The sequence below is a fragment of the Balaenoptera physalus genome, assembly GCF_965194825.1.
Source record: "Balaenoptera physalus genome assembly, chromosome: 18".
NCBI lineage: Eukaryota > Metazoa > Chordata > Mammalia > Artiodactyla > Balaenopteridae > Balaenoptera > Balaenoptera physalus.
Window position 1 is genome coordinate 79,389,713 of NC_138899.1, and position 17,453 is coordinate 79,407,165.

At 41.6% G+C, this 17,453-nt stretch overlaps 2 protein-coding genes across 14 annotated transcripts in view; one reads left to right on the forward strand and one right to left on the reverse strand.

Moving 5' to 3' along the window:
• SGCG (sarcoglycan gamma) overlaps positions 1–16,203 on the reverse strand; it is a 51,174-nt gene extending 34,971 nt beyond the window's left edge. The window contains exons 1-3 of one of the 6 annotated variants that reach the window (XR_014256196.1): positions 14,806–16,203; positions 12,840–12,949; positions 3,051–10,728 (exon numbers count right to left, since the gene is read on the reverse strand). The gene's annotated coding sequence lies outside the window, so the exon portion shown is untranslated. Of the gene's footprint in view, positions 1–3,049; positions 10,729–12,839; positions 13,182–14,331; positions 14,433–14,805 lie in introns of those variants that run through there. The other 5 variants (XM_082435119.1, XM_082435116.1, XM_082435120.1 and 2 more) reach the window with 5 other exon arrangements.
• Positions 14,476–17,453, forward strand: part of LOC309647633 (uncharacterized protein) — a 197,005-nt gene continuing 194,027 nt past the window's right edge. For all 8 annotated transcript variants that reach the window (XR_014256203.1, XR_014256204.1, XM_082435168.1 and 5 more), the window contains exons 1-2: positions 14,476–14,702; positions 16,219–16,343. Coding sequence is in view for 6 of the 8 variants with exons in the window: in XM_082435168.1 (XP_082291294.1) it covers positions 16,289–16,343 (55 nt within the window). In the remaining 2 variants the exon portion in view is untranslated. The remainder of the gene's footprint in view (positions 14,703–16,218; positions 16,344–17,453) is intronic.

Here is a 17,453-nt window from a genome sequence, read left to right on the forward strand (position 1 = left end):
AGGTAGCTAACAGTCCTGAACAGGGAAGAAACCTTTATTTAAATGGAAAAGTAAGAAAAGGAAAAAAAAAACCACTCGTACCCACTGTCACACAAATGTTAGCTCATAAAACTGTAGTTTTAAAAGGCATGTTTGCTTAGTTCAGATAGGAGGCTTATTTTAAAGCAGTGTTAAGTTTATAAAGATGGGCAATTCAAATATATTTTCTTAGTGTTTTATTCTTTGTTTTATTAAAGAAACTCAGAAATCTGAAGCTTTTACCATGTCCTTATATAGTATTTGACTAAAGGGTAATATCAAGGTCCAGAAGTTGAAGTTGGTGGAAATAAGGCCAAAATAAGGATGTTTTGTTCACTGTTTTGTTCACCACAATATAACCAGCACCTACAGTAGTGCCTGGAACTGAGCAGGGGCTCAATTATACGTATTTGTTAAACACAGGCAGGCAGAGTGAAGTATATTCTCATTTACGATGTATTTGTGGAATAGGTCCCCATGTCTAGGTCCAATGTTATGACTGAAAACCGAAATCATTCCATCTTTACCACACTTCATATATGTCTCATACCAACTTTAACAGAAACTCCATAAACTGCTAGGAAAATAACCGGAACCCAAAGAACAAAAGGGGAAAATAATAGACTTATACATTGTTATTTTCCTGGCCCTTTTATTGACATAATGATGTGATTGATGCATATGTCATAGTTTATAGGTTGACAGTTCCTGCATTTCACATCTCAGTGACCATCATACTACTTCATTTTCTACTTGGAATGTTAATCCATAAGCACTCTGTATTTCAACAGTGTATTTTAAGGTTCAAGATCACATAAAGTTCTACCTTGATAAATGAGTTGGATTTGGGAGGAAGGTTAGCATCAGAAAAGCACTGTTTCTACCTTTGCTTTTCAACCATACTATCTTAGGTATTTCCCTTTAGCTATCATATAAACCAGACTGAGTTCCAAAGTCATGCCTTCTTAGCTAGGTCATATGATGATCAATTCCGTCCACCGATCAACAATCAGTTGGTCAATTGATCAACTCAAGTGACCTATCAGGCTTCTTGACAGTGTGCTTTTTCAGAGATGTTTCACATGTAAAACTCACTGAGAATGTTTAAAATAGAGTTAAAATAGTCACAAAGGTGAGGCTGGGTTTTAGGTACGGTCTCCATGGCAACGACTTCTTCCTGTTGGTTCTCCCTTGGGGTCTGTTTTCCAGACCTCATCTGAGGCCATCTGTCAATGTTTTACAGCTCCTCTCTCCTCCCTCCACGCCCCTTATCCAGTCTCCATGGCAACCAGAGTGACCTTCCCCAAGACTAATTCTATCCCAGTGGCTTCAGGACAAAGCACAGATGCCTTGGGCACATGCAGCCCTTGGGAAGCCCATCTCCTTCACCAGCGTGCACAGCACACCAGCTGGACCAAAGTCAAGTGGACTCGGGCGCTGTGAGGGGCTTGGGGAGAAGTCTCAAGACCCTTGCAAATCCACAGATTGCTAAACACTCCTGCATCTATTTTCCCATAAATTTCCCCAAGGCACAATAACATGTGAAATAGGAGATGAGCTTGGAGTCTGGAATGGCAAGGACAGTGGGTGAGGGATTCTACAAAGCTCATGAGAACACCAGAGAAACATCTGGTCCCGAAGTGGGTCCAGAGAAGAACAACATTGGATGCGTTTGAGGCTGGGAGGAGAAGGAGGCGGGAAGGACAGAAAGAAGCGGGAGGCGGGTCCTGAGGGTTCCCCACCGGGAAACCACATCCATGGTGGGTGAGCAGGGCTGTGCTTGCTTGAGAGGAAGCCACGGAGAAGACCCCACCCAGGTCCAACAGCATGTGCAAAATTAAACCAAACGGGCACCCATTCATAATTTACGATTATTCTTTGAGTTCCATCTTCAATATAATAGCAATCTAGTTTAGTGACTAGAGTGTATATTTTTTTAAAGGACATTATGGAACAATTTGATTTGCAGCATTTTAGCTGCAAGCTTAGCCAGCATGTTCGGGAAACTTGGATTTGTTAGTCTTTGGAATTTGATATTTAAATATATTGAAATACTACTTTTCCTTTGGCTTTGAAAGAAACCTCAGATAAATTCTAGAACCTCTAAGACTAACACCAACGTGAACCATACGGCGGTAAGTGGCTCTGTGGGTCCAAAATGTTTCCAAGAAAATAAGCAAAAAATAAACACAGTATGTTTTGTAGTTCATTTCGTACCTAGTGAGTTACTCCATCCTGCTGACAAATCTTCCAGCCAGTTGAGCTATTTTTTTCCCCGTTATCTTTCTTGATGACTTTCTTTACAAACTTGTCTTCTAAGGGCCCTAATTAACTTAGGATCCACCAGAAACAACAGACACTTTAAACAAGCCGAAGCATAGCACGGTTTACCTTGATTCTACTTCTTTTTACTTTTTCATACATATTTTGAGCAACACGTTATTTATTCCAGATTTAGGGAGAGATACATTCTTCCCTTTTTCATCCAAGAAGGGCTGGGCAGCCAAACTTGGTACTTTGCTCTTGTTTTGCTTATTCTCAATGTATCAAACTACCTGGACTTCTGTTCTCATGAATTTTACCCTGTTTTTAAATGTCTGTAACAAAACTATGGGCAAAATGTAAATCAAACGTAATTCTGCCACAAAAGTTTAAGAGTAGAATTAGCAGTAGGTGATCTTAAAGATTACCCTTTGTCTAGATTAATTACAGTATAACGATTGAATGCCCGATAATACAGAAATGCTATCATGGTATTCTATTGATACAAATTAAAACTATTAGAAGGACATAATCATGCTAAAAACAGGTAGCATATTAGTAGTCGTAATAACTTGAAAGAAATTTGAAATGAGACGTTTGTTGATACTTAATACATAGTCATTTTGAGCTAAATTTATTCAACATTTAAAATTCATTTGCCATTATGATACCTATGAAGGTAAAAAATAATCAAGAAGCCTCATACCTATTTGGTTTTTAAATTGAACATTATAATTATATAAGATCCAAGTAAAAACCGATTACTTACCTTAGATGTTGTAAAAAGCACACTGTGAATTAACTGCACCGTTCCAGATCCTTCTGAGACAGAGCGTTTCAGGCTGTCCCACGACTCGCTGAGAGGGGACGGGTCAAGTCCACCAGCCAGCCTGGAAGCAAAGGCTCCCGGCCTGGCCTCGTCTCAGGTTTCATCCCCGGTTGTTAGCAGCCGGCGCGTCTAATTTTACTTAGTGACACAAACCACTCATATACCACACTTAAAATTGTTTGGGCACCAATTCCAGAACACAGCGCTAAGTGTGCCAAGAGGAAAACAATTCCTACGAAACCACCAGCTAAACCCTGAGTCAGGACAGTCTTACGTAACTGTAACTTTCTAAAATGAACTTTACCTTAAATGAACAGCAAAAACTTCTGGGACAAGTTTCCAGTAGAATCTAATGTTGACAAAAATCTCATAAAAAAATCACTTCAAATTCACAGGCAACATTTAGAACTTGTAACTTTATTGGTATTAAATGTGTACTGTTCTCCTCCAAGTAAACTGCATATTCTCATGTAATAGTCACTCGTTAAAAATCACTTTCCTTAGGCTTCTTTTTAAGTGAAAAAACTTTAACACTTGAGAAAACCTTAAATAATGATCATCATAATAAACAGAAGGTAAACTCTACATGTTAAAATTATCACAGTTGTTTTCTAAGTAAACTGAATTTATATTTTGTTTAACAAATTATGTGAACGTAACAAGGTGATGTTATGTTGTCTTACCTTTATTTAAAAAGAACGATAAGTAGATCATTCAATTTTTATAAGGTGTAAAGAACACAGAACAAATATCAAAATTTCTAATAACCTTAATCTTTTATTTTGCATTATTTTTAGAGTCTGAATTAAAACTGACTAAATTATACATTTGAAATTCACCTTTTAGCACTAAACCTTGATTATGAGAAGCAGTGTAATGATAATCCATATAGTTAATTTTAATTTTCTTCTCAGGAGACCTTTTCTCTTATTCTAGTCATTTACGCTGTAACTTCTTTTGAAATTTGATGCTTCTTAACACCAACAGCTGCAGGTCTTAAATGAAAAGCTGATACAGCTTCAACTAATCGTACATTTATTTATAAGACATTTAAAAATCTTCCATGACTTCTTTGCACATTACTATTTTTCTTATCATAGCAATTCGTTTAGACATAAAACCATGGCACAACTACCAATTCTCAACAAAAATATCTACTATATTTAACAGTGATGTTATGAGATGTACTTCTGTATTACTGTGTGTCTGAAAAGTCAAAATTTGAAACTCCTAACTCAATATTCCGGTTGAAATGTCACACTGAAAGGTTGCTTACTGAGGGACCTTTCAACCACCAGCTAACTGGTTTATAGCAATGAACTTTTCAGCGTTGGGGGCTGCTTTGTAAGGCCATTAGTCAAGTTGTATGTTGGATCTCCATTCACATTCACAGATTCATTTAACACTGTTGACTTCTACTTTTGGTCCTGCTGGAGGATGACTTCGAGAAAAAAAAAAATCTTTTGATTTTTTAGCATAGCTGAGATTATTGAAACGAGATCTTCAAAGTTTCCACTGTAGGTCTAGTTGGGGTTTGTAACTCACATACACGTCTCATCTGTTTTCAACAGAATCATAACATCTTAAAGCTATAAGGGGCCTTAAAGAAAACTAGTCTAACCCTCCACTAGATGTAAAATAGTTTGTTCAAGGTCAGAGCTGCTGAGGGCGTGGAGAGAAGTGACTTTCAGATGAGATAATTCAAGGTTTGGAAAGAACAGAGAAGTCTGGCGTAGTTGCCTTGAAGAGTTGGCAGGAAAGTTACTAGTGAGACCTATTAGACCACGTTCTGGGCCCAGCTGAAGTTGATGAATACACAGTAGTCCCATTTTAAACCGTCCCTGTGGCTTTACATGCTAACTGCAGCTGTGAGCGCCTATATGGCAAAATCTCCCCAAACCAGACCACACTTTCGTCGTCTCCCCAGACCCGCTCTTTCGTCCATCCTCCGCAAAAATCAGGGGCGACAGATCTGGGAATCGCCCTCGCTAACCAGCCTGTCGGTCCCTAAGCTCCCCAGTGCCTGCTGCCTTGCCTCCCTCTCCACCCATCAGTGCCCCCCTGACTGCGGGACCTGGTCTGTGTGTAGCCGACCTGCTTCCCTGCTTCTAGGCACCGCTGCGCTCACCTTATACCCTGGGGCTGCCAGAGAAACGCTGAGGACAGGTAATTCTGTCCTTATCACCGCCCTGCTTCAAGCCCTTCAGCAAGCCGTCAGGATACGGTACCAGGTTCTGGACAGGCACACGCACCTTTATGGTGGAGCCCTGCCCATCTCACCTGTCCCCTTCCTTTGGGCTCCGTAAGAAACCACAGGAGTCACAGTGCTGTCGGCTGCCCAGCTGTACCTCGGATTAGAGTCACCTCTCATCTTTTACCTTTTCAGAGCCAGCCTTGTATATGGATTTTTAAATGTATTATAATTGTTTGTATTTACATTGCCATCATTGGTTTATAAACCTGTTCTCTCTACTGGACCATGAACTCCCTGCTCAGCACCCGCCTAGAGTCAATCCTCAATTAGTTGAACTTTGTAGTTACACCAGACTCTGTTTTTTATGATATCAATTCTATAGTGCACAGTAACATTAAAAAAAAAAATAGAGCTAACATACACAATCAGGATGACATTACAAGGATTGTCCAGAAGAGGTCAGTATAACAGCAATAAGGGATGGCTTTCGGGGCAAATGAAATGTGAAATCAAATTAAATTCTTTTGTAAGTGATAAACTTTAAACCTTTAAAAATTTCCATGTGAATTATTTGCACTTTCAATTGAAGCTATACGTCTTCAAAATAGGTGGCCACAGACTTTCCAAGTAAGCAAAATGAAGTGATCAAATGATTCCATACACAACTGATAACTCCGTTTTCATCTGGAATGTAATTAATGTAAGTACCTGGATGATTCTCACTCAGCTTCTCTGATTATTTTTAAATAGGGATGACCCAAGTGTATGCATTTTAACAAAGATAATTCATATTCCCTTCAGAGTTGCCATATCAATAAAAAATGAAACTGACTACTAGACTACTGAATGTAGGTATTTTATGTTTTTCATGGTACTCTGGGGGAATTTAGAAGTCAATATTTAGTATAAAGGGCTAATTCAGTGTTTTCAGGGAAGACAGAGGGGATAAAATCATCTGGAGAAATAAGAGATAAGAAAAGGAAAGACGAAAAGGAATAGAAAACTTTTAGATTTCAGAGGAGAAAATGGAGCATGACCTGAAATTTCAAAAGTTACCTGATGGTAATGCCTGAAGTGAGTCATAATCATTAAAAAGTATTATTTCATGAACATATAACTTTGCATAATTATAGGGAACAGATCCCGCAGCTCCATTAAGTATAGAGTTTTTGGGCAGAGAATGGAAGTGTAGCGTGTGTCCATCAGAATGACAGGAAACCCACTAAGTAACTACCAAGGCAGAATCGGCACACGCTGGAGAGGAAATCCATCAGAAGGGCTTGTGATAAACCCCGATGTCTCCCGCTTCTCCCCGCCATCTCTACATCCACTGGTCTGAGGTCACTACTTACATCTTCTTCCCCATACTTAACCTCTGACCTTCGAATAACTTTATATTGCTATAGCTCGATTTACGAACTCCAGACTCACCCTGTGGGTTGAGTTCATGTACGTTACCACCCAGTAGCCTTCCCCTCCTTTTCTCCATGTGGTTTTACCCGTGGTCACGTCTGAAATTCCAGTCTGTGTAAGCATTTGTTTCTTGGTCCCTAATGACAGAACATCTCTCCACCCTTCTGCCCTCCAACCGAGGACGTCAGCGTTTCCCCTGACTACTTCTACATGATCAAACGGATCACATTCACATTCCATTCTGAAATGATCATCTCCTGTATCTCCTACAATCTGACCAGGTGGATTCAAAATACGAAAATGCAAAAAAACAGTGTTCGCATTTTTTACTCTTCTGGAAGAGTTTGAGAAGAAATTGCATTAACTCTTTAAACGTTTGGTAGAATTTACCTGTGAAGCCGGATCTGGTCTCTGGCTTTTCTTTGTTGGGAGATTTTTAATTTTGATTCAATCTCCCTACTTGTTATTGGGCTCTTCAGATTTTCTATTTCTTACTGATTTGGTCCTGGTAGGCTGTATCTTTCCTGGGAGTATATCCATTTCTTCCAGGTTATCCAATTTGTTGGAATGTAATTGTTCATAGTAGTCTCTTATGATCTTTTGTATTTCTGTTCGATTGTTTGTAATGACTTCCTTTTAACTTCTGATTTTGTTTATGTGAATCCTCTCTTTATCTCTTAGTCTAACTAAAGGTTTGTACATTTTAATTACTTTTCAAAAAACCAGCTCCTAGTTTCATTGATCTTTTCTATGGTCTTTTTAGTTTCTATTTCATTTATTTCTGCTCCGACATTTGTTATTTCCTTCCTTCTGCTAACTTCGATCTCCTTTTCTAGTTCCTTGAGGTATAAAATGAAGTTATTTATTTGAGATCTTTCTTTTTTCTTAATGTAGGCACTTTTGCTCTCCACTTTCCTCTTAGCATGGCTTTTGCAGCACCCCAAAGGTTTTATGTTGTGTTGTCATTTTCATTTGCCTCAAGGTATTTTTTCATTTCCCTTTTGATTTCTTCTTTGACCCACTGGTTGTTCAGGAGTGTTTTGTTTAACTTCTACACATTTGTGAATTTTCCAGCTTTCCTCCTGTATTGATTCATAGAGGATATTTTTTTACCTGCCCTATAATCCTCTGTGCTGTCTGTTCACCTCTTTCACACCGCTTCCCTGCATCTGGCAACCTCTGCTTTTTTTTCATTGTCTCCATAGTTTTGACTCTTCCAGAAAGTCATATTGTTTTAATCATACAGTATGTAGCTCTTTCAGATTTCTTCTTTCACTTAGTAATATGCATTTAAGTTCTTCCATGTCTGTTTGTGGCTTGATAGCTCACTTCTTTTTATCACTGAATAACATTCCATTGTCTGGATGTACCAGTTTGTTTATCCATTCGTTTACAGAAAGACATCTTGGTTGTCAACAAATTCTGACAATTATGAATAAGGCTGCTATAAACACCTGGGTGCAGATTTTTGTGTAGACATAGGTTATCAACTCCTTTGGGTAAATACCAAGGAACACGATTGCTGGATCATATGCTAAGAGCGTGTTTAATTTTGTAGAAACTGCCAGAGTGTCTTCCAAAGTGGCCGCACCATTCTGCACTCCCACCAGCAGTGAGTGGGAGTTCCTCTTGCATCACACCCCCGCCAGCACACTGCTCAGGTTTTACGGGACACTCTTGCTTCTCTAACTTACACACAGAAATCACCTCATGTGTGAAACCAGAGGCATGTCAGCACCACAACACTGAAGTCATCTGCTTTGGAACAAATAGGCTACCTGTGGGATTCTCTGGGTTCCGCTGTCTTCTCCTGTCCTACTCCTAGTGAAGCACACCTGCAGGCCTTGCATTTACTTTCTAAATCTAATAAAAGTAGTTTATTTGCAGGAAAATATTCTTAACGAAAGTAGATACAGATACCTTCCCTTTCATCACCCTGGGCATCTATTTTATTTGAAAAAAAAAATCTACAAATAACCAAAATCTGTAAGTTGGAAAATATCTCCCAACTGTTTAAGGTGTAGCAAATAAAGGATAACTTTTCAATATGTAGCTAATATTTTTAAATTAAGCAACATAGAAAAATCTGGAATCCTTTCCAGTATGAAACTAAGAACATTTAGTCTAATGAAATTATAAAATCTTACAAATGCCAAAAAGGCAAACTTTATAAAATATTTTTTAGGGGATTTTGTTTTTTCTTATTTCCAATTCTTATTTCCTGCTTATTTTCTTAAAGAACAATTACTCGTCTGGCTCACCTCATTTGATCATTGTATGAAGTAATAAAAATATAAAATCAAAACTATGCACATGATCATGGTTTACTGATAGGTACAATGCAATCTCCCCTTTAAAGTATGGGTCACTCATATAGTTTTCTATGCTGTGCATTGTTGCAACAGTTTTGCAGAGTGATGGAACTCAGGGATGATTCTTAATGTAATGCAACACGTACAGTATATTCTCAGTGATGCAGCTACTACAATATTATTTTTCGAAAAAAGAGAAACGCTTATTTGTACTAATTTTTTACAACCTGGGCATAGTTTACAAACATTAATTTACTCAGTTTGAATTTTTAGCTCCAGAGAGGAAAGCAACATTTTTTTTTTTTCCTGCAGCGGGGCACAGGGGTTGTGTATTATCTCATTCTCTGAAGCAAGAGGTGAGAAGAGAAAGCAAAGTCAAGATAAAAGGGACTAATTCCTTCTTTGCCAAATCTTTCGAGGATGACTAAGCAGTATTTTGTATGAGGTGATTTCTCAAAAAAGAATGTTTACACATATCCCAGTCTATGTTGAAAAATATTTCACAACTAAACATATTTCTTAATAATTGACTGCTTTCATTAGTATGGGTCAGGGTTTGGTAAACAATGGCCTGTGTGTCAAATAAGGCCTGCCACCTGTCCTTGTAGGTAGAGCGAGACCAGGTCACAGCCATGCTTATTCTTTTAGGGATTCCCCATGGTGGCCAGCGCTGCAGAGCTGAGTAGTTAGTTGTGACAGGGACCTTATGCCCACAAAGCCTAAAGTATTTATTACATGCCTCCTTACAGAAAAAGCTTTCTACCTCCTGATACAACCCACTGGAAATAAACTGTAATGTGGGTCATGTTTTACTTTGGTTTTACTATTTTAAAAATAAATTTACTGTGTCTAATTAGCATTGTCAATTCAAGAAGTGAATCTGATAATTATATTACATTCTTACATCCCCTCCACCTTCAAAAAACTAAAATCAACTGTACTGTACTCAGTCATAAAAAAGAATGAAATAATGCCATTTGCAGCAAAAGGGATGGACCTAGAGATGATCATACTAAGTGAAGCAAGTCAGAAAGAGAAAGACAAATATCGTATGATATCACTTATGTGTGGAATCTAAAAACATGATACAAATAAACTTATTTACAAAACAGAAATAGACCCACAGACATAGAAAACAGACTTATGGTTACTAAAGGGGAAAGGTTGGGGGGAGGGATAAATCAGGAGTTTGGGATTAACAGATACACACTACTATACATAAAATAGGTAACCAGCAAGGACCTACGGTACAGCACAGGTAACTCTACTCAATGTCTTGTAATAAACGATAATGAAAAAGACTCTGAAAAAGAATATATATATATATATATATATATATATATAATGTATAACTGAATCATTTTGCTGTACACCTGAGACTAACACAACATTGTAAATTAACTATACTTCAATTTTTAAAAAATGATTTAATTAATTAATTTAAAAGTATATACAGTCGAACTTACAGGAAAGAGTGGAAAATTCTCAAGGGCTAGAAATACGGACGTAAGTCACAGCCAGCGACAGTGGGACGTGCAGCTTCACAGGCGCGGAGGCAGCAGGTGATGAGACCCACTCTTGGGCCCAGAGGCCCAGCCTGAATCTTTGTGCCCAACAGGGATAGCTGGCCTCTGGGCAGAGCAAGGCCAGAGCTCCTGCCATGGAAGGAAGTACAAGGAGAGGCCCCTCCCTCCTCAAGGCTGTGGACGGAAAGACAGCAAAGTCAGGGCCTGTACCAACCACGAGCCTGCACCGTGTGTGGGTGTGAGTTTGACCAAATTTACTACAAATATGTGCTCTAAATCCCCCCATGAAATGTACAGAAAAACTGGTCTAGGACCCATCAAGAAAGGACAGGAAAGAAAAAAAGGAAGACAGGCAAAAACGGGGTAGTAAAACATGATCCTGTGTAAAGGATGACAGAACTGTCCCAGGCAGATTAGGATAAATGTTAATAAAATTAAAATCTTTCATAAAAAGCAAGTACAATGGGCTAAACCACCCTTCCACTATACTCACTTCACCTCGATACTTGCTAATAGAATACTGTGTTAATAAGATATTATTCCATCAATCTCCTATATTTACCTGACTTACTATAAAGTCAAAGAAATACACTTAATGAGAGGAGGAAGACCTAAAGGAGGTGTCTACAGAGTTTCCAAAGACAAATTCTGTGAGGTTTTAAGGGCATGAAGGTTAGTGGTGCTTATTTTTTATACGACGTCACTTTAGCCTTAAACGTTGGTCTTCTTTTCCCTTGATTCAAGGAATTACTAGCCCTAGTCATATGGGCTGGCTGTTTGAGCTGTTTTGCATCCATAAGAAGAGTGAAATGCAGGGCTCGTGGGAAGGTTTTCCTGGGCACTGTGCTGCAGTGGGAACCACGGGTTTGGGGGCAGGTCTCTGTTATTACCCGGCTCTGCCCAGCGGCCACCTGGGCCAATGACAGCCTCTGTGGCCCAGTTTCCGGCTGTGTAAAGGGGGGGCCCTAATCACAGGGTGCTTGTGAAGGTGGGATGAAATGGAATTCCTAAAGTGCCTGGGTTAAAGCAGGAGCTCAATCGATGGTATGGACACAGCCCTTTTCTTGTTAAGGCAAATGCCAGAAGACAGAGGTAAAGGAGCAAGCTATTAGGGGTACATCTGAGAAGGAGATTCTCTGGAGAATAATTTATTGGATATTTCCCTTAATTCATTATGAATTAAGAGCTTATAAACAAACAGACTGAGTCATGAATCTTAAAGGAGAAGGATACAGAGGAGGGGCCATTGGTCAGGAACCTGATTACAACACAACCCACAGAATTGCACCTAAATAGCTCCATGATTCATACAGGCACTGTTTGTAAAAATATAACTTGTATACAGCCCTAGCTTTTTCATATCTGTTTGCTCCTTAGGTCTTTGTCTTCAATGCAATATGATTTTAGTTGAGTTTTTCATATTTAAAAATTCTTCCTTTTCTCATTCAGAGACCTTATTTTTGAAAAAAAGGGTTTAGCAACAAACATTAGACAAAAATAATAAGCACATTTTTACACTTGATCTTAGCCAAAAGGCCGAGAAGCGATAATAAGCACATTTTTATAAATTAACACCTGGTTCATGTTACTTTTCCAATTACGTTTTCATTGTTTTATTATTAAGGTAATTATTAATGCAGTTATGTTTTGATATAATGGAATGACTTAGGGTTTTGTATGTGCAGCAACCAAGCCTACTGACATGCTAAAAATCTAATTTAAGTGATCTTGGTCGGAATCCAAGGCTGGGCTTAGAGAGCTGTTAACCTCTTGAAAGTGAATCCAAAGTAGGTATCCATGTCCAGGCATTTTTCTGGATAGCACATCTATAACAATCACCAGACTTTCAAAGGGGTCCATGACCTTAAAATACTTAGGAAGCATCTCTTTACTATCTCCTTTTCCTGCGGCCTCCTATTCCAGTACAAATATCTCCCTCACATATAACAAAATGATATGCTAAAAAGACAAGGTGTTATATGCAGTTATTTTGTTTCCTAATTTGGAAGGTGTCATGTTCAGAAATTTATATGCAAATATACTTCAAAGGAGGGCTGTCTATACAGAGAACACTGTATTTGTATCACTGAGAGCACATAACCAGTTGTGTTTACTTAGTATAAATTTAACTAAGAAGACAATAAAATGGGCATTTAAAAAAAAAAATCACAAAGCACCATTTCCTAAGTCTAGAAAATTAAATGTTTGGGTTGTTATACTACAATGATCATTCCCACATAAATCACTTTCTAACGATACAATTCTGGAGAAAGAAATACAATTACCTTTTTTTGCTTAACTGTAACTATGTCTGTAGATACTTGCAGATATTATCCACAGTAAGACAGGAGCTCTTGCAGGGCACAATCTTAAGTAGTAAAGACTAAACGAGGGTCTGATAAATTAAAAAAAAAAAAAAAATCAGGACTTCCCTGGTGGCACAGTGGTTAAGAATCTGCCTGCCAATGCAGGGGACATGGGTTCGATCCCTGGTCCAGGAAGATCCCGCATGCCGCGGAGCAACTAAGCCCGTGCGCCACAACTACTGAGCCTGTGCTCTGGAGCCCTCGAGCGACAACTACAGAGCCGGCATGCTGCAACTACTGAAGCCCACACGTCTAAAGCCCATGTTCTGCAACAAGAGAAGCCACCGCAACGAAGACCCAAAGCAGCCAAAAATAAATAAATAAAATTAAAAACAAAACAAAACTCTAAGTAATCTACAGGTTTATTTAAAAAAAAAAATCAGAACCAAGAAAATGAAATGGTGCCGATTAAAATGTAATAGTACATATATATTTTTTAATATAATATATTTGAAACATGATCTAGCCACAGGAATAAAATGCCTCTTTAAAAATGAAATGAGTATTATCCTCATTATCTCTGAGAGAGGTGGTTTCATAGTTTAAAAAAGCAAACAAATTATTGGTTAAATGTGAGTTTGTTTATTCCTTTTCTAGTCTGCTGTGTAGTTCTAACGAATTTAATTTGTTCAGTGGATTATTCATCACTACATTTTTTCCTGAGATTAAAGAAACATTATTCATAGATTACAATTGTTATGCAGGGCACCTTCTTACGTTTCTAAGCCTGAAGTGTAAGTGTACTATCCGTGTTAATGATTTATGTGCAGTATCTACTAAATATTGTCTTTAATGTCTGATTCAGCTCTAACAAACACTGAAAATGGAAAGAACATAGGATTCAGAGAAAGTAAAATAATTGAAAACATGATTGTTCTACAACCTCAAAAGTTCACTGCAGGATGTTTTACACACATGGACCGAAGGCCACTTTGCAATCATTTTGTTTGGAAGCACATTTTCTCCAGAGGAAGTTTTAATACCAGACACACCGAACCTTCCAGTAAAACAGTCCATCACCAAGAACCAAGAGATCAGCTTAAGTAAATATTTGAAAAATACTGTAAAATCTATTTTTCATAGTTTTTAAATAACCTGCTCATATTCAAGGAAGAAAAGCACAAGAAGAGCCATAGAAAAAGGCTTAGTTAAAAAATACAATTCCCTTGCTTTACACAGATTTACCCGCTTTAAGGGACACCCAGCAGCCCTAGTACAACAATACCACGCATCTACACAGAGTGCCATCTCTATAACATCTACTCCTACGACAGTAGGTATCACTGGATGAGCAGCTGTTTCCCAGAAAAACCGTACGTGACTCTCCCAGTCAACTATCCACCGCTGGTTCCTATCAACTTTCTAATTAATCCCGATTTAACCAAGCGATAACACGCAAATATGTACCTACCAACCATGGGTACTCGGTGGGTAGTGGCTGAGGCTGGAGGGACCCCCCGGGACCCCCCCACCCAGGGAAGCGGGTGTGAGACACGTGACTTCAGGGCTCTCTGTCTCCACCCCCCGCCCGGCCCCGCCCCGGGAAGCCCAGGTCAGCCCCCAAGTGCGCTCGCGCCTAATTCCGGGGGCGGGCCGGTCAGTAACCCAGGGCGACGCGATGCGCAAAACCAATTCACGGAACACGAGTCACTCCCCCGAAGTTCAGTCCAGTCCGAGGGCGGCTCGGCCGGCAAAACTCTTTGGGGCAAAGGCAGGCGGACGGTCCCAACTACACTGCGTGGCTTCCCGCGGACCCGCGGGCCGCAGCGGCGGAAGGAGCAGGTGCGGGGCCGGGCAGGGGGCGCCTGAGCACGCGCGGGTCAGCTCAGGAGCTGGAAACCGGGCAGCTGACGGCGAAGCGGTGGCCCGCGGCTGCGCTCCATACCTGCGCTGCTGCCCGCGGGCCGGGGGCGCGGGCCGGCGCCGCAGGTCCCGTTGTCCCAGGCGGAAGGGCCGCCGTCTTCTCCCCGGACAGCGCGGGCCGCGGCTCCGTCCTGCGTCCTCGGCGGCCGCAGCGGCGACTGCGCTCCCGGGCGGGGGGGGGCCCACATCCCCGCGCGGGCTCGGGGCGCCCGGGACCCGGCGCCGGGCGGGCGGGGACCGCAGACCTCGGCGGGGCGCGCGGGGCCCCCGAGGCGTCCCGCCCCCCCGCCCACCCGGCGCGCGCGTCCACGTGCCAACCCCGAGTCACGTCCCCGCGGGTCGCTGGGCCCCGGCCCGTCTCCTCTGCCGCCGCGGGGGCGCCTTCCAGCCGTTCCCGGTGCAGCGGCGTCGCGTCACGCAGTGCGGCTCGGAGCTCCGGGGTCCCCGCCTCGGCCCTCGGCCCTCGGCCCACGAGGTACCAGAACCGGCGCCGCCCTTTCCGCGCGCGCCAGGGCGGCCCTGCTGGGGACCCGGCCCTTCGCGGGCTCCGGTGTGTCCCCCGGCCTGTCCCCCGCGAGCCTCTGAGGCTCCGGACACCGAGCAGGGCCGGGGCCTGGCCGCTGGGCGGCCCCCGCGGGGTTTGCAGAAACTCTGGCCGCGGCACCAAGGGGACTGCGCGCCCACCCGCTGCTTTGAAGGGCAGCTGTACTACGATTTGTTTCCTTTTTTTAAAGCCTGGAGCGGTTCGCTCAAATGATGCTAAGGCGTAGGGTTTTCCTGGTAGTGCTTCCGTGCCTGTCACTTGTTTACTTGTTGACACCTCCGCACGGGAGGGTGACTTGGTTCCAGCAGTTTTGTGTCTGGGGAATGGCCGGGGTGTCTGCAGATGTTTGGTGAACGTACTGAGGAGGTGGATTATCAAACACATTCCTGAAAGGGTCCTACTGGTGTATTCTGTGAATTTTTAAATGGAGATAACGCTATTTTATCTGGAAGCAAATGGAAACACAAAGACGCTGGGGTATTTAAAAATGTTTTTCATGTAACCGAGTGGATAATTGCAAGGCAGAAATGTTTACAACTCTTAGATTACATTTTTTTTAAAGCAGACTTTTCACAGGTGGAAATCAAAAACCATTTTCCCAGAAAAGTCCAATGAAAATTTTCATTAATTATTCTCCAACTCATAGGTGATAGTGACAAACATTTTTTTAAAAAATTTACTCTCACAGGGATAAATAAGATTGCTGTAGATTCAGACGTACTATTAAAGATGGATTAATAATTTTCTACATATTTCACAGCCAGCATAATGAAAAGAATTAGGAATTGTTGCTCTAAAAATGTCCATACTATCCAGTAAAGGTTGCTGTTTTTATATTTGTGTCAAATAGTGTAAAAGTTATTAATGTATTCTGTTTGCCAAAACTGACAGGATCCCAGAGCCAGCATCATCTCTCTCGTTGGCTTAGGAAAAAAGAGCTGGCAAGAGCTTCCTGCTGGGGATGGTGACGGCATCAAGGGCCCAGAGCACGTGCCATGACTTCCCTGATGGAAAAGGTAAATATATCCAAAGTGGAATATGGAAAAAGCCAGGGGTGTGCACAAGGTCTGAACTCTCCAGATGGTTTTGATTGAGCGCCTTATCTGAGATATTTTGAGCAACACAGGACATGTACAGTTATTTGCATCTTATACGTATTTATGAACATATCACATGCAGAAGATTAATATATTACTTAGATTGTAAAACACAAAGAAAAAATTTTAAATGAATGGTAAAAGTGCATATAAATAGAAAAAGTATTGGCATGGTGATGTGAGCCTCTTTGTAGACCCTCTCTCCAGTGAAACAATCAAAAGTGAGTGGTGAAAATTATTTTAAAAACATTTATTTAAAGTCTCTGGAAATTGTCCTAAGGGCATACAGTAAATAGAGAAACATTCATTCATGAGAACCTACTAAATCTTGGTAAGAACAGCAGGAATCTGGGTATTCGGTCTAGGACTGAATCTGCGCCACCCCAGCTCAGCGTGATGCGCTATGTGGGTGCAGCCGAGAAGGCGGCCTTCCTCTCCTCCAGTTCCCAGTCTGCGTTGCTGGTTTCTCCTTAGAAGGGGCAGGCCTCCAGCATCCTCAGCCCCCCTCCCCCAAGCTGCAGGCACAAGCTTTGTTCCAGGCAAGTGTGGCCGACAGGTCTGGGACCTCCCACGTACCTAGCCACCACTCTAGCATGGAACCTCTCCCCCAGGTGTGGCAAGCCAAGGATATGGGGCCACTACTACCCCATCTTGGCTCCCTCGTAGGGGGCAGTTCCACACTCGGAGAGGAGAGGAGACTAGGGGCTGCAGTCCCTAATCAATGCCCTAGTCGTAAGGTGGAGGTCATGGTGAGAGAGGGGGCTCTAGCTCTGGAGCAGTGGGGCGAGGTTCTGCCCGGGGCAGAGGCAGGCTAAGCGGGGACTTCCACAGCCCTCTCTGCGCAGATGGTGGGGAAGGGCGCCCTCAGAAATGATGGAGAGCTTGGTAATACGCAATTGAGAAGAGGCTGGTAGCTCCGTGACGGCAAAGAGCTCAGTGGTAGACTAGCTAGAAATTTAACAGCGAAAACCAAGGATAAAGAGAGAAGAACGCTGTGGTAAACAGAGACTCCATGCTTAAAGAGTGCCT